Consider the following 23121-nt stretch of genomic DNA (forward strand, 5'->3'; position numbering starts at 1 on the left):
TTTTGTTTTCAAGATTTTGGATCATTTTCACTATCATTATTCAGAATTTTTTATCAGGTAGATTGCCTATCTCTTCCTCTTTGTTTGGTTTGGTGGGCATTTACTCTGTTCCTTTACCTGCTGGATATTTCTCTGCCTTTTCATCCTGTTTATATTGCTTTGTTTGGGGTGGCCTTTCCATATTCTGGCAGTTTATGGTTCCTCTTTATTGTGGAGGTTCCTTGCTGTGGGTGGGATTGGATGTGTGGCTTGTCAAGGTTTCCTGGTTATGGAAGCTTGTGTCGGTGTTCTGGTGGGTGAAGCTGGATTTCTTCTCTCTTGAGTGCAGTGAGGTGTCTGGTAATGTTTTTAGATGTCAGTGGGTTTGGTGTGACTTTGGGCAGCCTGTATATTGAAGTTCAGGGCTATGTTCCTGTGTTGCTGGAGAATTTGCACGGTATATTTTTCTCTGGAACTTGTTGGCCTTTGGGTGGTGCTTGGTTTCAGTGTAGGTATGGAGGTGTTTGATGAGCTCCTGTCAATTATTATTCCCTTGAGTCAGGAGTTCTCTGGGTTTGGTGTTCTAAGGATTTGGACTTAAGCCTCCTGCCTCTGGTTTTCAGTCATATTCTTACAGTAGCCTCAAGACTTCTCCATAGATACAGCACCAATGATAAAACATCTAGGTTAATGATGTAAAGTTTCTCCACAGTAAGGGACACCTGGAGAGGTACGCAGAATTACATGGAGAAGAGAAGAGGGAGGAGGGAGTTAGAGGTGACCAGGAGGAGAAGAGGGGGAATCAAAAGAGGCGAGAGCAAGCTAGCCAGTAATCACTTCCCTATATGCTCATCACTGTTTGGACCCCTCAGAGATGCTCATGGAGTTACACAGAGAAGAGAAGAGGGAGGAAGGAGAGAGAGGTGGCCAGGAGGATAAAAGGGGGAATCAAAAGGAGAGAGACAGATCCAGCCAGTAATCAGTTCCCTAAGTGTTCTCCACAGCCCGGAACACACAGAGATTCACAGGGTTGGGCAGAGAAGAGAAGGGGTAGGGAGGGAGATAGAGGTGACCTGGTGGAGAAAAAGGAGAGTCCAAAGGGGAGAGTCCAAAGATGCTCCAAAGAGCAATCCAGCCAGTAATCTCACTCCCAAGTAAAAATGGGTACCGGAGATCAGGTTCTTAAAGGTACAAAATTGATAACAAATACCAAAAAGCAAAGATTAAAAATCTAGAGTATAGGTTAGATTCTCAAAAATACAATATTAAATAAAAAAACAAAGTCACAAAAATTATAAAAAAAAAAATATATATATGAAGTTTGCTTTAAAAATAAGGTTTTTTTTGCAAAGTAATAGTAGGTTATAAAAATGAAAATTAAAGGAGTAATAGAGGACTTTAAAATTTAAAAAAAATTAAAAAAAATGATAATAGTAAAAATACATCTAGGACTTTATCTGGTGTTACTGTGGACAGTGTGGGTGAGTTCATTTTCAGATAGTTCCTTGATCTGGCTTATACTTCTCAACATCTGTAGTCCCATTCCTATGTAGTTGGTGCCAACTGCAGGGTTTTAATCTATTGCAACTGTCACTTCCAAAGTGGTTCCCTCTGTTTATTTTAGCTTCTGTTTGCTGGCCTCTTCAGTGATTAATTTCCACCCTGACATAAGGGGGCGGTGGTGGTCACTTTTTTTAGGCTTACTTGTTCAGTCGTGCTGTGGGGAGGGAGGAACACTGCAAACAAATATCACTGGTGTCTGTGGAGAGAGCTCCCAGTGTCTAGGCCACACTGGGTTTGCCCCCGCTCATGGCTTGTGTGCTTTCCCAGTCTACACTGCTCAGGCTCTAGGTTGCTCTGCCAGGAACTGTCTGAGGCCTGTCCTGGGTTGAATGCACTTCCCAGGTCTAAGCCACTCAGGTTCAGGTTCTCAGGTACTCCACAAAAGCACAGACTTGATTGAGCCTGCGTTTTGTGCCCTTCCCCAGTCCGAGCAGCTCAGGTGACCAGGTGCTTGGCAAGCTGTGACTTATCGCCTCCCCCGTCCCAGCCGCTCGGTTTTCTGGGTGTACAACAGGCGCACCCTTTCAGGTGTGCTGTGTGTCTCCTCTGGGGAGCTGATCTCTGGCTGCGACCCTCCCGGCGGATGTTGACCGTCCAGAATTCCAAGGAGTCTTGGTTAGCAAAGGAGCCTGCTTGCAGTTTGGTAGATGATGCCTCTCTGGGGCCACGATTGTCCCCTTCTGGCTCTGGCTGCCCTGTCTGCCTGTCTCTGGTCGGGGATGGGCTGGTCCACAGCCGGCTAGCTCTGCTCAGTCCTTTGTTCTCTGGTGGCTTAAGGAAATGGCAACCCATTCCAGTACTCTTGCTTGGAAAATCCCATGGATGAAGGAGCCTGGTAGGCTACAGTCCACAGGGTCGAAAAGAGTTGGACGTGACTGAGCAACTTCACTTTCTTTCTTGTTCTGTGAGCAGGCCTGGCAGTGTTTTAGCTTAGGGCTTTTTGTGGGATAGCTATCCCACAGTCTGGTTTGCTATCTCAAGTTAGTTCCCTAAGACTGCCCTCAGGGCATTCAGGCTTGGTCCTTACTCTAAGCAATGCAGCCCTTGCCTCCCTGCACAGCTCCCGCTTGCTAGTGGCGGATGCAAGCGTCTGCGCTGCTTCTCCACTGGAAGTTGCCTTAGGCACGTAATCTGTGGGTTTTAATTACTTATTTTCCTCCTGGTTATGTTGCCCTCTGAGGTCCCAAGGCTTGCCACAGATTTGCCGGTGAAAGTGTTTCCTGGTGTTTGGAAACCTCTTCTTTTTAAGACTCCCTTCCCGGGATGGATCTCCGTCCCTCCCTCTTTTGTCTCTCTTTTTATCTTTTGTATATTTTCCCTACCTCCTTTCGAAGACAATGGGCTGCCTTTCTGGGTGCCTGATGTCCTCTGCCAGCATTCAGAAGTTGTTTTGTGGAATTTGCTCAATGTTCAAATGTTCTTTTGATGAATTTGTAGGGGAGAAAGTGGTCTCCCCATCCTATTCCTCCACCATCTTAGGACCGCCGCCCCTCTCCCCCCAGTTTTTTTTTTTTTTTGACTAAGAAGATAAAAATAAGGTGTGAAATTATTTGTGTTCAGGCAATAACATACACATTACTCTGCATCTTCCCAGAAAAATATGCTCTTCAGAGTGACTATTTCAGTGTTGTAACCCTCAGATTTCACAGTAAACTAAATGCACTGAAATCGAGAATTTGTTATCATTGCTAAATTCCATGTGTCAGCCCCCCTCAGCTAGTCTTTCAGTTGAAAGAGGAAAATTTGGTATTTTTCCAGCAAGGAGATAGAAAGTAAATGCCACAGAGAAGAAAATGAATGCTCTAAGACCTCCAAGGTCTTAGAAAAATGTCATTTCATGTGTGAAAAAACAATGCACCTGTGTTGAGAAGGATCTGTGGTTATTTTAAGTATGCAGCTCCTTTGCCTTTTATTTCTTGGGAAGTTTTATTGTTAAGTTTTATGGCCTCAAAGATGCTCAGTTCAGATTCATGTTTACATGAATTTTATTATAACTTTATTTTGTGCCAGGCTTGCTAGTTATTCTTCTAGAGCTGTTTTCCCCAAGTGTTAATATATCCAATGATGTGTACTCCTTTAGCATTATATTTTCCATTGTTGAATAAATTGGAAAATGTGTTTAAATTTAAGTAGATTTCTTTAACAATAGTTTAAAATGTCAATTTGTACTCTGGCTTTCCCAGAGGGAAGTGTAGTATAAAGTGTTTTCCAGCTTTAGAGAATTGCTCATTTAAGACCAGTTAAGGGAACAGGTATGCCCTAGAGTACATGTTGGTAAACCCATTCTAGGCAGCTTGTTAGGTGAGCTAAAAACTAGAGTGTGATAAACACCATTTAGAAGTGGTTCAAAGGAGGGAGTAATCATTCAAGGTTCGAAGGAATTAGGGGGGCTGCATGAAGGAAGTCTTGAGCTGGGTCATGAATAATGAGGGGAAATTTGACAGGCAGGCTTTGTAGGTGGGAGCTTTACAGGTGAAGGAAGAGGCAGGAACAAAACACACGGAGATGGGAAAGCACAAACTCTATTCAAGGAGTGGCAAGTGTCTCTTGCTGCCTCCACAAGGGGATCTTAAGTTCAAGTAAACATTGCCCAGATGACTACAGGCAATACTTATTTCTAGTTTACTGATGAGAATGTAGGACAGGGCAGTATGAGGCTTTCTGTTTTATAGTCATAGTTGTAGCAACAGTCCATATAGCAGTCTACACAATCATTAATACAGCCGTGTGGTATTTTCTTTCCTCTCCTCTGCCAAGTGACCGCTGAGGTATAAGAGCAGGAGACTGGTAGTGGGCATATAAAGGAGTTCACCCAAGGCTTAGAAGCTCTATTTCTCACTGGTGCCACTAGCTCTTGTTACAACTCCATAGGCAAAACTTACAATGTCCCCACATGGGATGTACTCAAAGAGTCACCATACTTATGTTTAAAGCACGGTTTATCTTTGAGCATTTAGAGTTGTTCCTCATCCAGATGCAATTTACCAGTCAGGTCATTTTAACCATGAGCAATTTTACTTGTGTAACACACAAGCTGGAATCAAGATTGCCGGGAGAAATATCAATAACCTCAGATATGCAGATGACACCATCCTTATGGCAGAAAGTGAAGAGGAACTAAAAAGCCTCTTGATGAAAGTGAAAGTGGAGAGTGAAAAAGTTGGCTTAAAGCTCAACATTCAGAAAACGAAGATCATGGCATCCGGTCCCATCACTTCATGGGAAATAGATGGGGAAACAGTGGAAACAGTGTCAGACTTTATTTTTTGGGTTCCAAAGTCACTGCAGATGGTGATTGCATGAAATTAAAAGATGCTTACTCCTTGGAAGGAAAGTTATGACTAACCTAGATAGCATATTCAAAAGCAGAGACATTACTTTGCCAACACAGGTTCGTCTAGTCAAGGCTATGGTTTTTCCTGTGGTCATGTATGGATGTGAGAGTTGGACTGTGAAGAAGGCTGAGCGCCAAAGAATTGATGCTTTTGAACTGTGGTGTTGGAGAAAACTCCTGAGAGTCCCTTGGACTGCAAGGAGATTCAACCAGTCCATTCTGAAGGAGATCAGCCCTGGGGTTTCTTTGGAAGGAATGATGCTAAAGCTGAAACTCCACTACTTTGGCCACCTCATGCGAAGAGTTGACTCATTGGAAAAGACTCTGATGCTGGGAGGGATTGGGGGCAAGAGGAGAAGGGGACGACAGAGGATGAGATGGCTGGATGGCATCACTGACTTGATGGACGTGAGTCTGAGTGAACTCCGGGAGTTAGTGATGGACAGGGAGGCCTGGCGTGCTGCAATTCATGGGGTCGCATAGAGTCGGACACAACTGAGTGACTGATCTGATCTGATCTGAACATAGTTGACATAATATTCTTTGATTTCCAAGGGAACAGAGCTTAACAAAAGGTCAAATTCTTACTCTGAAGCTGTGCTGTTTACACACAGCCCTTAAATATTAAGTTAGCAAGGAGATTAAGCAAATGATCTTGGATTCTACCTAGAGTTTGGATTCAAGTAACTTCTATATTGACATGTATTTATTCATAATAATCTCTTATGATCCTTTGTGTTTCTGTGGTGTTCATTGTAACTTTTTCATTTCTAATTTTATTGGTTTGAGTGCTTTTTCTTTTATCCTTGGTGATTCTGGGTCTGGCTAAAGGTTTATCAATTTTATCTTTTTGAAGAATTAGCTTTTAGTTTCATTTTTTGTATTTTTTTCAATCCTAGTTCATTAATTTCTGCTCTGATCTTTATGATTTCTTTCCTTCTACTAATTTTGGGTTTTGTTTGTTCTTTCTCTAGCTCCTTTAGGTGTTGATTTGGGACTTTTCTTGTTTCTTGATGTAAGGTTTTATTGCTATAAACTTCCCCTTTACAGCTGCTTTTCCTGCATCCCATAGGTTTTGAATCACTGTGTTTTCATTGTCATTTGTCTCCAGGTATTTTTTATTCCCTCTTTGATTTCTTCAGTGAGCCACTGGTTGTTTAGTAGCATATTGTTTAGCTTCCACATGTTTGTGTGTTTGCAGTCTTTTTTTTGCTTGTAGTTGATTTCTAATCTCATAGTGTTGTGGTCAGAAAAAATTCTTGATATGATTTCAATTTTCTTAAATTTACCAAGGCTTGTTTTATGGTCTAGCATGTGATCAACTTGGAGAATGTCTCATGACACTTGAAAATAATGTATATTATTGTTCCTTTTGGATGAAATGCTTTATAAATATCAATTAAGTTCATCTGGTCTAGTGTATCCTTAAGGTCTGTTTCCTTTATTGATTTTCTATCTGGATGATCTATTGATGAAAGTGGGGTGTTAAAGTCTCCTGTTATTGTGTTACTGTTTACTTCTCCTTTTATGGCTGTTAGTATTTGCCTTATGTATTGAGGTGCTGCTATGTTAGGTGCATATGTATTTATACTTATTACATCTTCTTGGATTGGTACCTTGATCATTATGTAGTATCCTTTATAAGAGTATTTTTTTTAACCATTTGTCTTAAGTAGTGTCACCCCAGCTTTCCTTTGATTTCCATTTGCACAGAATACTTTTCTCACCCCGTCCCTTTCTATCTGTATGTGTCTCTAGATCTGATGTGGGTCTCTTATAGTATGGGTCTTGTTTTTGTATCTATTCAGTCAGTCTGTGTCTTTTGGTTGGAGCATTTAATATGTTTCCATTTAACACATTGATATGTATGTTCTTATTGCCATTTTGTTAATTGTTTTGGATTTGTTTTTGTAAGTCTTTTTTCTTCCCTTCCTCTTTTGTTCTCTTCCTTGTGATGACTAAATTTACTCTTGTGTTTTCTTTGTATGTGTATCCATTGTAGATTTTTGGTTTGCAGTTACCATGAGGTTTTGATATAGCAGTCTGTAAACAAGGTTGTTTTAAGTTGCTGTTTTTTTTAAATTTCATTTTCCATATCCTACCTTTGTACTCTCCTCATGATGACTGGTTTTGATATCATATTTACGTGTGGATGATTTTCTACCATTACTGAATGTTGGCCTTTACCAGTGAGCTTTTCCATTTGTAATTTTCTTCCTTCTAGTTGTGACCTTTCCACCTAGAGAAGTTCCTTTAGCATTTGTTGCAGAGTTGGTTTTATCTGGTGGTGCTGAATTCTATTAGCTTTTCCTTGTTTGTAAAGCTTTTGATTTCTCCATCAAATCTGAACAAGTCTTCTTGGTTTAGGTTTTTCCCTTTCATCACTGTAAATATATCCTGCCATTCCCTTTTGACCTTCTGTGGAGTTTCTGCTGAAAAAATAAGCTGATAAACTTGTATGTTATTTGTTGCCTTTCCCTTGTTGCTTTTAGTATTCTCACTTTGTCTTTAATTTTTGTCAATTTGATTACTATAAGTCTGTGTGTGTTCCCCCTTGGGTTTATCCTTCCTGGGAGAAGTCTCTGCTTCCTCAGCTTGGGTGACTGTTTCCTTTCCCATGTTAGGAAAGTTTCAGCTATTAATTCTTCCGTTAATTCTCAGGTCCTTTATCTCTTCTCTTTACGGTACCCCTATATTGCTAATGTTAGTGCATTTAATATTGTCCCAGAAATCTCTTAAGACTGTCCTTATTGCTTTTCATTCTTTTTAAAAATTCTGTTCCACAGTAGTGATTTATAACATTCTGTCTTTCAGCTCACATATACATTCTCCTGCCTTATTTATTCTGGTGTTTATTCCTTCTAGTGTACTTTTAATTTTACTTGTTGTATTGTTCATCTCTGTTCTTTAGTTCTTCACTAAGCATTTATTGTATCTTGTTCTGTGCCCCTGTTCTTCTTTCTTTTTTGTTTTTTTTTGAGATCTTGGATCATCTTTACTATCATTTCTCTGAATTCTGTTTCAGGAAGATGTCTACCTCCACTTCACTTAGCTGTTCTTCTGGGGTTTTAGCTTGTTCCTTCATCTGGGATATATTCCTCTGCTGTCTTTGTCTTTGTTTTCATGGCTTCCATTCTGCAGGATGCAGGGTTGTAGCTCTTGTTGCTTCTGCTGATCTGCCCCCTTGTGGATGAGGCTGGTCTCAGGGGCTTGTGCTAGCTTCCTGGGGAGAGGACTGGTTTGTGCCCACTGCTGGATGAAGCTGGGTCTTGTTCCTCCTCTGGGCAGGGCCATGTCAAGGGTTGTGTTTAGTGACCAGCTGTGGGCTTAGTAAAACTTTAGGCAGCCTGTTCCCACCCTGTTGGTTGTTTGGCCTGAGGTGTTCCAGCACTGGAGCCTATAGGCTGTTGGGTGGGGCCAGGTCTTGGTAAGAAAATGGTGGCCTCCAGGAGAGCTCATGCCAATAAGTACCCTCCAGAACTCTTGCTACCAGTGTCTTTGTCCCTGCACTGAGTCACAGCCACCTGCTGCTGGTTCTGCAGGAGACCGTCCAATACAAGCAGGTAGGTCTGACCCAGGGTCTCCAGGTCACTACTTTTCCTCCTGGGTTCTCAAGACCTTGTATGTGCTTATATGACCTTGTATGTGCCCTCCAAGAGTGGAATTTCTATTTTCCCCAGTCCTGCGGAAGTCTTGTGATCAAACCCAGTTGCCTTCAAAGCCAGATGCTCTGGGGGCCCTTCCTCCCAATGCTAGACCCCCAGGCTAGGGAGCCTGATGCAGGACTTAAAACTGTCTCTCCTGTGGGAGAATCTCTGAAATACAATCATTTTCCTGTTTGTGGGTTGCCCACCTGGTGTGTATAGGATTTGAATTTATCACAATTTCATCTCTCTAGGAGCTGGAACCTTCTGTGGAAGAATCTCTGCCTCATGGGTTTCCTGTTCTCAGGGTCCTACACAACCTGCCTGACTAGCTTCCCTCCCAGTCTTGACTTCTTATCAGTCTCCCATTATGACAAGGGGCTTGTCTGACAAACTGACTTCTTCTAATGTGTGAATGGTAGAGGGAGAGCTGTTTTTCCCTTCTAGGCAACAGGCTTAAACTCTCCCCCTTCTCACAAACAAACACTCCCGCATGTGTCATGTATGCTTTGACACATCCAAAATATGGCTCTAAGAGTCCAGGAAATCCAGCAGGGTATTTTTGTGCTGGGCTCTTGTTTCCTTAATAAAAAAAAAAAAGAAGAAGAAGAAATAAGGAGCTGTTTCCTCTGCTTCTGTATTTCAGCCCAGATCAAAAATCACACACATTGCTACTGTGTTTAAGCTACTGTGCTAAGTTCTCCTTACAAGGAGAAGAACTCAAGAGTATGCAGTCTGATTGAGGATGTTTTTCTGTGGTGTTTGATAACAGAAGGATACCATCACAAATCCAAGAAAATAAATTTATTAAACTTTGAAGGAAAAAAATCCACAGACATAAAGAAAGTTAAATATAAACTGCAGGACACAACTAGTCATACTAGTGAATAATGGCTTGTGTGGCCAGCAAAGTACCAAAATGACATTCGGAGACCGATTGAGGTATTTAGCTATTTTTGGCTATAGAAATGTTGTCAGCCTACTGTGAAATGGTAAGATAGTTTCCCCAAACACACAGTTTTAAGTTGAATTAGGTTCTACATAGATGAAATTGTCTATGAAACTAAATTATATAGCTCTTAGAGAAAACCATAGCAGCAAGATAGCAGAAAACCTATTGAACATTTATTACAAGTAACATATTGAACTTTAAACACCCAATTTTAGTTTTTCACTGTCCTTCCTGCAAGAAAGAAGGAATTTAAAATTACCAACCATTAAGCTTATTTTCTAAAAAGGTCTGAGCTAAATGGCAAATATGCTTTTTAAGTTAAAGCTAACTTTAAAGTTTTATTAACTTTAAAAAAATACTTAAAGTGAGAAGCATTCATGAGTGAGATGAGTCTTCTCTTTTTGACAAACCTTTTGCGGAGCAATCCCAATGCTCCTGTGAATGATGTTTAATTTATTCAGGGATTGAGCAATAATTTATAAATTACTCAGACCTCATTTTCTTCTAACTACCAGCTTTAAGGCCAATTCACTCAGAGAGGAGGTAAAAAACGATGAAACTCATTTCACTGCTTTAAATAAATCCTATAAAAGATGTGGTGAGGAAGAAAGTTTCTGCTATGGGTTTAAATAAATTTTTGAGTTATCTTTCGGGATTTAAAATCTTGGTTTTTTTTTTGGTTTGTTTCTCATTATCACTAACAATGAGCATGTGTCTGGCTATAGGCTATGAAAGAAAAACCTACTTCTTGAACTTTTATTCCATGATCTGGTTAACTTCACTTTGACCAGCTTCAACTTACAAAATGCTTCTTGTTCCTATTCCTTCCTTAGATAAATATGAAATACGAGACACTGCGGTGGAGGTTCTAAGGCTTGACTCTTATGATATGCATGCGCTAAGACACTTTTTTCCAGGGCACTGCAGTGATTAAGCATCCTGGTCAATAGGAACAAGCTGTAATTTCTACTTCTCTTAGTATGTAGCCCTCTGACATGAACCAAAACTTGGGTAAGAAAAGGTTTTTTTTGTTGTTATTCTTCTGTGTGTGTGTTTTGTTTTTTTTGGTTCATGGTAAGTTGACTTGTGCAAACATTTAAAAGTTTTCTAAATTAACAAATATTTGTTTACAAATTCAGATAAGATGAGCACTTTCCAATAATGCAGGTAACTACAATCATTTCAGAATCACTTAAAGAGTTTTAGGAGGTATAAAAAGGGCCTTGTAAAAAACTAGTTTTTCTTCAGGTGCATTGACCAAAGCATTAAACCAGCTTTAGACTGCAGTTATTACATTCTTTAGATGGGTTGGCATGAACTACAGTACACCGTGTACAGTGTAATATAAAATAGCCATGCTTAAAGTGTAAATTATTAAAAATATCTTTATCCATTTTATGCCAAAATAAATGTTTTACATATCCAAACTATTTCTTCTTACCTATAATTTTAGTTCCCAATTATAAAAAAAAATTATCCTGTGCTATAATTTGCATTCAATCTTCCTGAACTGCAAAAGCCACCTGATTTTTCGCTTTTTCAAAAAGCATGATTAACTATACATTAAAAAACATAGCCATTCAATGCTTAGTAGCACAAAATTAACACCCACAATAACAAGACAACAGTCTTTGAGACAGTTCTTTAAAGTATTTACAATTCACAACAGGAATATTTATCTGATTAAGGATTCTTCTTCTTTTTTTAATATAATGTTTCAACATTTCAGGAAAAGGCATTTAGAATTCATATTCCCCACCCTCAACTCACCCCCCTCCCAAAAAAAGTTTAAACATTGTTTTGGTTTAAGCATTCATGCCCCAGCCAACCCTGTGCCATTCAATGGGTAGCTCATGGGAAATCAAAGAAAAGCTATGGCATGATTTTGTTCAGTTGGTCTGTGCTCACATAGCCACATGATGAGAGAAACTCTTTGTCAGGCAAGGGCAGGGCAGTCGCATTGAGTACGAGGCCCTGTGGAGACTGTACTATATGAATGGAGGTATAATCTGGGACAGGTATCTCAGAACTTGGAACATGTTCTGCTGTCCCCGACCTCCCAGCTGTAGTGGTAAGGCTTTCTGTGGTGATGTAAATGTCTTCCTGGTTAAAGCCTGGCTCTACGTGTGATTCAGCCTCGACGTGAGGGGCCAGGGCAATGTACTTTTTGGCGTCTACCTCGCAGAAGTAAGCGGTGTCCACGATGAAGTTAGCTTGGCAGGGTGTGACCACTTCTGGGTGCGTGTCACACTGGGGGTTCCCAGTCTTATTCTTTTGGCCTGGGGAAAGGACCACATTTCCTGCTGGTGTAATGTCGCTTACCTGGGCATAAAAATCAATGTTTGCCAATGAACTTGGATTGCTGAGCTGTGTATGGACAGCTTGATGAGTTGACTCAGTTCCACCAATGAGAAGTGGTCTTGGTTTGTTTTCCTCTACTAGGATAACACTGGGCTGCTGGCTAGCAGGGGCAGCATCATTAGAAGGTGAATTATTTTGATTCTTCTGATCAAGGCATGAGATATCTGCTTCCCCTTTTAACCTTTGTGGCTGAGCAACCTCTGAGGTACCATCGCACATGTCACTGACATGGAAATCAGCCTCCAGAATGTCAGGTTCATAGCAGCTGGTACGCCCAGAGTCGTCATCCTTTGCCCCAAAGATATTGAGTGATTTTTCATGGTCATTGCTCAGAAGTCTGTCTGTGTCTGACCCTTCAGTCTTTTCATCAGGGTCATCAATATCTAGTTCAATAAATTCAACCCAAGAGTCATCATTGTAGAATTCGTGTTTATAGTTGTCATGAATGGCTAAGATTGTATTCACCTCTTCTAATTTTCCTTCCTATAAAACAGAAAAAGAAGATCTATGAAAATAAATTCACAACAATTGATTTAACAAATAATATTGAGTCTAATCAGTAACAAAATCATATAACAAACCATGTAACAAATACATTAGTGAAGAACTTTTCTTTTTTAAAATTATTTTCCATTATGGTTCATCATAGGATACTAAACATAGTTCTCTGTGCTAGACAGAAGGACCTTGTTTATCCATTCCATATATAATAGCATATATCTGCTAACCCCAACATCACACCATCCCTCCTCCAACCCTCTCCCCCTTGGCAATCACGAGTCTATTCTCTATGTCTGTGAGTCTGTTTTTGTTTTGTACATAGATTCATTTGTATCATATTTTAGATTCCACATATAAGTGGTAACATATGCTATATGTCTTTCTCTTTATGATTTACTTCAGTTAGTATGATAATCTTTAGTTGCATCCTTGTTGCTACAAGTAGCATTATTTCATTCTTTTTTAAATGGCTCAGTAGTACTCCATTGTATATATGTACCACATCTTCATTCATTCATCTGTTGATGGACATTTAGGTTGTTTCCCAGTCTTGGCTATTGTGAATAGTGATTCTGTGAACACAGGGGTGCATGTATCTTCTCGGATTAGAGTTTTGTCTGGATATATGTCTAGAAGTGGGACTGTTGGATCACTGTTGCTGTTATTCAGTCACCAGTCATGTCTGACTCTTTGTGACCCCATGGACCACAGCACGCCAGGCCTTCCTGTCCCTCCCCATCTTCCAAAGTTTGCCCAAGTTCATGTCCATTGCATCAGTGAAGCCATTCAGCTATCTGATCCTCTGATGCTCTCTTCTCCTTCTGCCCTCAATCTTTCCCAGCATCAGGGACTTTTTTGGTGAGTTGGCTGTCTCATCAGATGAACAAAATACTGTCGCTTCAGCATCAGTCCTTCCAATGAGTATTCAGGATTGATCTCCCTTAAGATTGACCGGTTTGATCTCCTTGCTGTACAGGGGACTTTCAGGAGCCTTCTCCATCACCACAGTTTGAAGGCATCAATTCTTTGGTGCTCTGCCTTCTTTACAGTCCATCTGTCACAACTGTATGTGACCACTGGGAAGACCATAGCTTTGACTATACAGACCTTTGTTGGCAGAGTAATGTCTCCACTTTCCATCATGCTGTCTAGGTTTGTCATAGCTTTCCTGCCAACAAAAAGCTTGAATCATATGGTAATTCTTTAGTTTTCTGAGGAATCTCCATATTATAAATATTTTCCATATTGGCTGTACCAACTTACATTCCAACAGTGTAGGAGGGTTCCCTTTTGTTCACATCCTCTCCAGCATCTGTTATTTGTAGTTTTTAATGATGGCCATTCTGACTGGTGTGAGGTGGTACCTCGTTGTAGTTCTGATTTGTACTTCTCTAATAATTAGCAGTGTTTAACATCTTTTCATGTGCCTATTGGCCATTTGTATTTCTTCTTTGAAGAAATGTCTGTTTAGGTCTTCTGCCCAGTTTTTGATTGGGTTTTTATTGTTGTTGAGTTGTATGAGCTGTTTTCATATTTTGGAAATGAAGCCCTGGTTGGTCTCATTATTTGCAAATACTTTCTCCCATTATGTAAGTTCTTTTCCTTTATGGTTTCTTTTGCTGTGCAAAAGCTTGTAAGTTTGATTAAGTCCCATTTGTTTATTTTTGCTTTTATTTCTATTGCCTTGGGAAACTGACCTAAGAATACATTGATATGATTTATGTCAGAGAATGTTTTGCCTATGATCTCTTCTAGGAGCTTGATGGTATGTATGTATTAGTTGCTCAGTCGTGTCCAACTCTTTGTGACCCCATGGAGTATAGCCTAGGAGGCTCCTCTGTCCATGGGGATTCTTCAGGAAAGAATACTGAAAGGGGTTGCCATGCCCTTCTCCAGGGGATCCTCCCAACCCAGGGATTGAACCCAGGTCTCCTGTATTACAGGCAGATTTTTTACTGTCTGAGCTACCAGGGAAGCTCTGATGGTAAAATGCCTTATATTTAAGTCATCTGCATGTAACAGTTGGCCTCTTCCCTTCCAACTTGGATAAATTTCCTTTTTCTTGTCTGATTTCTGTGGCTAGGACTTTCAATACTATGTTAAATAGAAGAGGTGAGAGTGGGCATCCTGGTCCTGTTCTAGATTTTAGCATGAAGGCTTTCAGTTTTTCACCATTGGCTATTACATTGGGTGTGGGTTTGTCATTTGGCTTTTATTATGTTGTGATATGTTCCCTTTATACCCACTTTGGTAAGAGTTTTATCGTGAATGGATGTGAAATTTTGTCAGATGGTCTTTTTTCTTGAGATGATCATGTGATTTTGGCTTTTGTTTATGTATCACATTGACTTGTGTATGTTGAGCATCCTTGTGAACTTGGACTGACTCTTGGTTGTAGTATGTGATCTTTTTTTTGTTGTTGCTTTTGGATGTGGTCTGCTAATATTTTGCTGAGAATTTTTGCATCTATATTCCTCAAAGACGGGCCTGTAATTTTCTTTTTGGTGGTGTCGGTCTGGTTTTGGTATTAGGGTGGTTTCATAGCATGTCTTTGGAGCTAATGGAACTCCTCTTTAGTTTTTTGGAAGCTTTTGAGAAGGATCAGTGTTATTTCTTCTTTGTATGTTTGGTAGAATTCACCTGTAAAGCCATCTGGTCCTGGACTTTTCTTTATAGGAACTTTTAAAATTACATATTCCACTTTACCTCTAGTGATTGGTCTTTTCTAATTATCTATTTCTTGATTCAATTTTGGTGGGCTGTGATTCAAATCTGGTGGGTATGTTTCTAGAAACTTGTCCATTTATTCTAGGTTGTCAAATTTGTTGGCGTATAATTGTTTATAGCATTCCCTGTGGTCTTTGTTATTATTGTGATATCAGTTTTTATGTCTCCTTTCTCATTTCTCGTTTATTTGGGTTCTCTCTCTTCTTGGTGAGCCTGGCCAGAGGTTTATCAATCTTGTTTACCTTTTCAAAGAATGAACGTTTGGTTTTATTGATTTTTTTTCTATTTTTTAATCACTATTTTATTTATTTCCTCTTTGATCTTGATTGTTTCCTTCCTTTTGCTGATTTTATGTTTTGTTTGTTCATTTGCTACTTCAAGTAGTAGATTAGGTTTTTTTCTTGTTTTGATGAAGAAGGCCTGTATAGCTATGAATTCCCCTCTAAGAACTGATTTTGCTACATCTCAAAGATTTTGTATGGTTGTATTTTCATTGTCATCTTTCTCAAGGTAGTTTTAAATTTACTTTCATCATTGACTCATTGGTTTTTTAGTAGCATATTGCTTTGTGATCATTTTTATTTCATTTCTTTTTCTGTGGTTGACTTTTAGTTTCATGCCATTGTGGTGAGAAAAGATGCTTGAGATAATTTCTATATTCTTTGTTGAGGCCTGTTTTTGTGCTCCAGTATGTGGTCAATCCTTGGAGAAGGCGATGGCACCCGACTCCAGTACTCTTGCCTGGAAAATCCCATGGACGGAGGAGCCTGGTAGGCTGCAGTCCATGGGGTTGTGAAGAGTCGGACACAACTGAGCGACTTCACTTTCATGCATTGGAGAGGGAAATGGCAACCCACTCCAGTGTTCTTGCCTGGAGAATCCCAGGGACGGGGGAGCCTGGTAGGTCTATGGGGTCGCATAGAGTCGGACACGACTGAAGCGACTTAGCAGCAGCAGCAGCATGTGGTCAATCCTAGAGAATATTTCATGTGCATTTAAAGAATGTGTATTCTGTTTCTTATGGATATAATGTCCTGAAAATATCATTTAGGTCTAACTGTTCTATCATGTCATTTATGATCCCTGTTGCCTTGATTTCTGTCTAGAAGATCTGTCCACTGATGTGAGTAGGGTGTTAAAGGTCTCGTACTATTACTGTATTCCTGTTGGTTTCTCCCTTTATATCTGTTAGGATCTGTTTTATGTATTTGAGTGCTGCAACATTACTGCATCTATGTTGATGAGTATAAAGTTCTTTTCTTGTATTGATCCTTTTATCTTTATATAGTGTCCTTCTTTATCTTTTTTATGGCCTTTATTTTAAGGTATGTTTTGTCTGACATGTATATTGTGATTCCCACTTTGTCATTTCCATTTGCATGAAATCTTCTCCCATCACCTTTCAATCTGTGTGTCCTTTGCTCTAAACTGGGTCTCTTGTAGGCAACATAATGTAGGCTCTCATTTTTTCACATAGTCTGCCACTCTGTGTATTCTGATTGGGACGTCTCGTCCACTGACATTTAAGGCAATTATTAATTGATATGTATTTATTGCTATTTTAAGTCCTGCTTTCCCACTGATTTTTAAATTTCTTCCTTGACCCCCTCCCCCTTCTTTTTTTGTGGTTTGAATTATTTTTGTATTATGTTCTTTTTGGTTTTTGTGAATCTGTTGTTTGTTCTTAATTTGTGGTTACCTTGTTTTTCATGTATGTATATACCATATTATATTCTACCTGCCTTAGACTAGTAATCACACAGGCTCAAACATGTTCTAGGAAATGATTAAAAACTTTTACATTATTGTACTCTTTTCTCCCACATTTTAGGATTTTGATGTCCTCTTATATCTTCATGTTCATCCTTTTTCTGTTCATTTCGGTTATCATCACTTTCACAGACATTTAAAAAAAAATCTGTATACTGGCTTATTTAGGTGATTTGCTTTCTAACTGTGATTTGCTCTTCTCTATATATTCTTACTTCTTTTAGAGAAGGCCTTTCAATATTTCCTTTGTACGTGTGTACGCTCAGTCATGTCTGACTCTTTGTGATCCCATGGACTATAGCCTGCTAGGCTCCTCTATCCATGGAATTTTCCAGGCAAGAATACTGGAGTGGTTTGCCATTTCCTTCTCCAGGTGTCTACCCATCCCAGTGATTGAACCTGCATCTCTTGCATTGACTGGTGGGTTCTTTACTAGCTGAGCCACCAGGGAAGCCCTTTAGGTAGGGAAGTCCATTCAGTTCAGTTCAGTTGCTCAGTTGTGTTGAACTCTTTGTGACCCCATGGACTGTGGCATGCCAGGCTTCCTTGACCATCACCAACTCCTGGAGTTTACTCAAACTGATGTTCATTGAGTTGGTGATGCCATCCAATCATCCCATCCTCTGTTGTCCCCTTCTCCTCCCACCTTCAATCTTTCCCAGCATCAGGGTCTTTTCCAATGAGTCAGTTCTTCGCATCAGGTGGCCAAAGTAATGGAGTTTCAGCTTCAGCATCAGTCCTTAAAATGAATATTCAGGAATGATTTCTTTAGGATTGACAGGTTTAGTCTCCTTGCAGTCCAAGGGACTCTCAAGAGTCTTCTCCAACACCACAGTTCAAAAGCATCAATTTTTTGGCGCTCAGCTTTCTTCATAGTCCAACTCTGACATCCATACATGACTATTGGAAAAACCATAGCTTTGAGTAGATGGGCTTTTGTTGGCAAAGTAATGTCTCTGCAAACATGCTGTCTAGGTTGGTCATAGCTTTTCGTCCAAGGAGCAAGCGTCTTTTAATTTCATGGCTGCAGTCACCATCTGCAGTGATTTTGGAGACCCTAAAAAATAAAGTCTGACACTGTTTCCATTGTTTCCCCACCTATTTGCCAGGAAGTGATGGGACCAGATGCCATGATCTTAGTTTTTGGAATGTTGAGCTTTAAGCCAACTTTTTCACTCTCCTCTTTCACCTTCATCAAGAGGCTATTTAGTTCTTCACTTTCTGCCTTAAGGGTGGTGTCATCTGCATATCTGAGGTTATTGATATTCTTCCCAGCAATCTTGATTCCAGCTTGTGCTTCATTCAGCCCAGAATGTCCCATGATGCACTCTGCATATACGTTAAATAAACAGCGTGACAATATACAGCCCTGATGTACTCCTTTCTCGATTTGGAACCAGTCTGCTGTTCCATGTCCAGTTCTAACTGTTGCTTCCTGACCTGCATACAGATTTCTCAGGAGGCAGGTCAGGTGGTCTGGTATTCCCATCTCTTTCAGAATTTTCTAGAGTTTATCGTGATCCACACAGTCAAAGGCTTTGGCATAGTCCATAAAGCAGAAGTAGATGTTTTTCTGGAACACTCTTGCTTTTTTGATGATCCAATTTGATCTCTGTTTCCTCTGCCTTTTCTAAATTCAGCTTGAACATCTGGAAGTTTTTGGTTCATGTATTGTTGAAGCCTGGTTTGGAGAATTTTGAGCATTACTTTACTAGCATGTGAGATGAGTGTAATTGTGCGGTAGTTTGAACATTCTTTAGCTTTGACTTTTTTTGGGATTGGAATGAAAACTGATCTTTTCTAGTCCTGTGGCCACTGCTGAGTTTCCCAAAATTTGCTGGCATATTGAGTGCAGCACTTTCACAGCATCATCTTTTAGGATTTGAAATAGCTTGACTGGAATTCCATCATCTCCACTAGCTTTGTTCACAGTGATGCTCCCTAAAGCCCACTTGACTTTTCATTCCAGGATGTCTGGCTCTAAATGAGTGATCACACCATCGTGGTTATCTGGGTTGTGAAGATCTTTTTTGTATAGTTGTTTTGTGTATTCTTGCCATTTCTTCTTAATATCTTCTGCTTCTGTTAGGTCCATACCGTTTCTGTCCTTTATCAAGCCCATCTTTGATGAAATGTTCCCTTGGTATCTCTGATTTTCTTGAAGAGATCTCTAGTCTTTTCCATTCTATTGTTTCCCTCTATTTCTTTGTATTGATCACTGAGGAAGGCTCAGATTATGAACTCCTTACTGCCAAATTCAGACTTAAATTGAAGAAAGTAGGGAAAACCACTAGACCATTCAGATATGACTTAAATCCCTTATGATTATACGATGGAAGTGAGAAACACATTCAAGGGATTAGATCTGATAGAGTGCGTGAAGAACTATGGACAGAGGTTCGTGACATTGTACATAAGAGAATGATCAAGAACATCCCTAAGAGAAGTAAATGCAAAAGGTGAAATGATTGTCTGAGGAGGCCTTACAAATAGCTGAGAAAAGAAGAGAAACTAAAGGTAAAGGAAAAAAGGAAAGATATATTCATTTGAATGCAGAGTTCCAAAGAATAGCAAGGAGAGATAAGAAAGCCTTCCTCAGTGATCAATGCAAAGAAATAGAGGAAAACAATAGAAGGGAAGTCCTTTAGGGCAGGTTTAGTATTGCTGTATTCTTTTAGTTTTTGTTTGTCTGAGGAATTCATCTCATATTCTAAATAATAATCTTGCTGGGTAGAACATCCTAGATTGCAGCTTTTTCCGTTTCAGGACTTTTTTTTTTTTTTTTCTTGGGGATTAACATTTTTTTTTAAAATTTTATTTTATTTTTAAACTTTACATAATTGTATTAGTTTTGCCAAATATCAAAATGAATCTGCCACAGGTATACATGTGTTCCCCATCCTGAACCTATATCTTGCCACTCCTTTCTGGCCTGCAGTGCTTCTGTATAGAAATCAGTGGATAGCCTTATGGGGGTTCCCTTGTAATCAACTCTTTTTTTTTTTTTTTTGATGCCTTTAGAATCCTCTATTTTACTTTTGCTATATTTATCATAATATGTCTTGGTGTGTTTGGGTTTACCTTGTTTGGGACTCCGTGCTTCCTATACCTGGATGTTTCTTTCTTTAGGTTTGGGAAGTTTTCAGCATTCCAAATACATTTTCAATACCCTTTTCTCTTTCTTCCCCTTCTGGAATCCCTATTATGCATAAATTGGCAAGGGAAGAAAGACTCCAGTGTTCTTGGGCTTCCCTGGTGGCTCAGCTAGTAAAGAATTTGCCTGCAATGTCGGAGATCTGGGTTTGATCCTCGGGTTGGGAAGATCCCCTGGAGAAGGGAAAGTCTACCCACTCCAGTATTCTGGCCGGAAGAATTCTATGGACTATTTAGTCCATAGGGTCGCAAAGAGTTGGACATGACTGAGCGACTTTCACTTGGCAAGATTTGTATTATCCCATAGGTCTCTTATATTGCTTTCATTTTTTTTTTTGTTTCAATTTGACTTTCTGTCTGCTGTCCTGATTGGTTGATTTCCATTATTTTTTCTTTCAGGTCACATATTCATTTTTCTGCATTATTCCTCCTGCTATTCATTGCTTTTAGTTTAGTGTTCATCTTGGCAAATGAGTTTTCTATTTCTTTGTTCTTCCTTATAGTTTCTAATTTCTTTTTACAGTACTCTGCATTTCTGTCAACAGCCTGTCTTAATTCCTTCAGTATTTGCATTATCTTCTTTTTTGAAGTAGATGTCTATTAGACTGAAGAGGTCTGTTTCATTGTTCTTTCAGGGGAATTCTCTCGGTTTAAAAGGGAATTGTTCCTCTGCTTCTTCATCTTACTTATTTCTCTTATTCTGTGAGTTTAGAAGAATTAATGATCTATGGTCTTAGAGGACTATTTATATGTGGCATTTTTCCTATGTAGTTTGTGTGGGTTTAATATTTTTAGTGGGCTTTACTGGTTCAGTTCAGTCTCTCAGTCATGTCTGACTGTTTGCGATCCCATGGAATGCAGCACATCAGGCCTCCCTGTCCATCACCAACTCCCGGAGTTTACTCAAACTCATGTCCATTGAGTCAGTGATGCCATCCAACCATCTCATCCTCTGTTGTCCCCTTCTTCTCCTGCCTTCAATCTTTCCCAGCATCAGGGTGTCTTCAAATGAGTGAACTCTTTGCATCAGGTGGCCAAAGTACTGGAGTTTCAGCTTTAACATCAATCCTTCCAATGAATACTCAGGACTGATCTCCTTTAGGATGGACTGGTTGGATCTCTTTGCAATCCAAGGGACTCTCAAGAGTCTTCTCCAACACCACAGTTCAAAAGCATCAATTCTTCAGCACTCAGCTTTCTTTATAGTCCAACTCTCATATCGATACATGACTACTGGAAAAACCATAGCCTTGACTAGATGGACCTTTGTTGGCAAAGTGATGTCTCTGCTTTTTAATATGCTGTCTAGGCTGGTCATAACTTTTCTACCAAGGAGCAAGCGTCTTTTAATTTCATGGCTGCAGTCACCATCTGCAGTGATTTTGGAGCCCAAGAAAATAAAGTCTCTCACTGTTTCCACTGTTTCCCCATCTATTTCCCATGAAGTGATGGGACTCGATGCCATGATCTTAGTTTTCTGAATGTTGAGCTTTAACCAACTTTTTTACTCTCCTCTTTGACTTTCATCAAGAGGCTCTTTAGTTCCTCTTCACTTTCTGCCATAAGGGTGGTGTCATCTGCATATCTGAGGTTATTGATATTTCTCCTGGCAATCTTGATTCTAGCTTGTGCTTCATCCAGCCCAGCATTTCTCATGATATATTCTGCATATAAGTTAAATAAGCAGGGTGACAATATACAGCCTTAAGGTACTCCTTTTCCAATTTGGAACCAGTCTGTTGTTCCATGTCCAGTTCTAACTGTTGCTTCCAGACCTGCATACAGATTTCTCAAGAGGCAGGTCCGGTGGTCTGGTATTCCCATCTCTTTCAGAATTTTCCAGTTTATTGTGATCCACACAGTCAGAGGCTTCCCTTGTGTCTCAGTGGTAAAGAATATGCCTGCCAATGCAGGAGATATGGGTTTGATCCCTGGGTTGGGAAGATCCCCTGGAGAGGGAAATGGCAATCCACTGTAGTAGTTTGTTTTTATTATGGATGCCTGTCATTTTTTCCCTAAGTATCTGCTGGCCTTATTCCCTTGATAAGGAGAGTGTGCAAGTGTGATAGCTGGTGCCCAATCCTCAGGTAATCTGTGGTGGCTCATGTGTGCCCCTGGAGCAAGTGTTGGGAGCAGAGGTGGTGAGGTGCTCCTTGAGTCTACAAGGAAGGTGGTGTCAGCTCATGACCACTCCTGAAGTGTAGGGGGTGGGTAGTGGCTTGTGATAGCTCTTGGAGCTGGTGAGGGGGGTGCCTGTTACCTGAGAGCAGATGCAGGGACCCTCACCCAAACAACGGTGCCTGGCCTCTAAGACGGTCCAGGCTTCCACCATGTACATCCTCAGGTGCGGTTACACCAAACTGCAGCCCCTTCAGGCTGTATTTACACAACCAACCCAAGTCCTTTCCCTGGGTCTAATCTCTAAAGCCTGAGCTTCAGCACCCAGCCTGCACCAGTGGACATGGGTCTCTGGCTGGGGAGTGCAGGGGAGTGGCACTGACCATCTGTTCAGGTTTCTCTACATGCTAGCTGCTACAAACCCGTTCCTGTGTTCTTCTCTAAAGCTCTGAAGCTCCCCCTCTGTCCTGGCTGATCTCCCCACCAGTGAAGGGACTTCCTGGGGTGGAGTCCCTTTCCAGTTTCTTTCTTTATTCTTTTGCCCTACCCAGTTACATGGAGATTTTCTTGCCCTTTCCAGAGTTTGGATGTCTTCTGCCAGTGTTCAGTAGATATTCTCTGAGGATCAATCCGTATGTAGATGTATTTTTGATAAATTTGTGGGAGGAGGTGAGCTTCATGTTCTACTACTCTGTCATCTTGATTCAGAAGTCAAGAGCTTTTAAATACGTAAGACATCCTCATAATTTTAAGGGATGTATTATTTAAAAACTTTTCCCAGAAGGAATACAAAAAATTTAATGTGATACATATAGCTTGCAAAAGGTTTCAACATAAGGCTCTGTTCTTAAGGTAACATTTAATTAGTGTCATGTACAACTTAGATATTTTATTAATTACCTTGAGGAGATCTGGATCAATTCCTTTAATCTTTGGAACTGGAACTGGGGGTAGAATCAGCATCTTAATCCTTGAAAACAAAATTTTGTTTTGATGTAAGTTACTCATTCTCATTTCAA

At 40.1% G+C, this 23121-nt stretch overlaps 1 protein-coding gene across 5 annotated transcripts in view; it reads right to left on the reverse strand.

The window, feature by feature from the left end:
• Positions 1–9309: 9309 nt before the first annotated feature.
• Positions 9310–23121, reverse strand: part of GHR (growth hormone receptor) — a 310378-nt gene continuing 296566 nt past the window's right edge. For all 5 annotated transcript variants that reach the window (XM_027520486.1, XM_027520485.1, XM_027520487.1 and 2 more), the window contains 2 exons: positions 23003–23072; positions 9310–12316 (listed from right to left, as the gene is read on the reverse strand). In XM_027520486.1, coding sequence (XP_027376287.1) covers positions 11345–12316; positions 23003–23072 — 1042 coding nt within the window. In that variant the 3' untranslated portion in view covers positions 9310–11344. The remainder of the gene's footprint in view (positions 12317–23002; positions 23073–23121) is intronic.

This window comes from Bos indicus x Bos taurus, chromosome 20, assembly GCF_003369695.1.
Source record: "Bos indicus x Bos taurus breed Angus x Brahman F1 hybrid chromosome 20, Bos_hybrid_MaternalHap_v2.0, whole genome shotgun sequence".
NCBI lineage: Eukaryota > Metazoa > Chordata > Mammalia > Artiodactyla > Bovidae > Bos > Bos indicus x Bos taurus.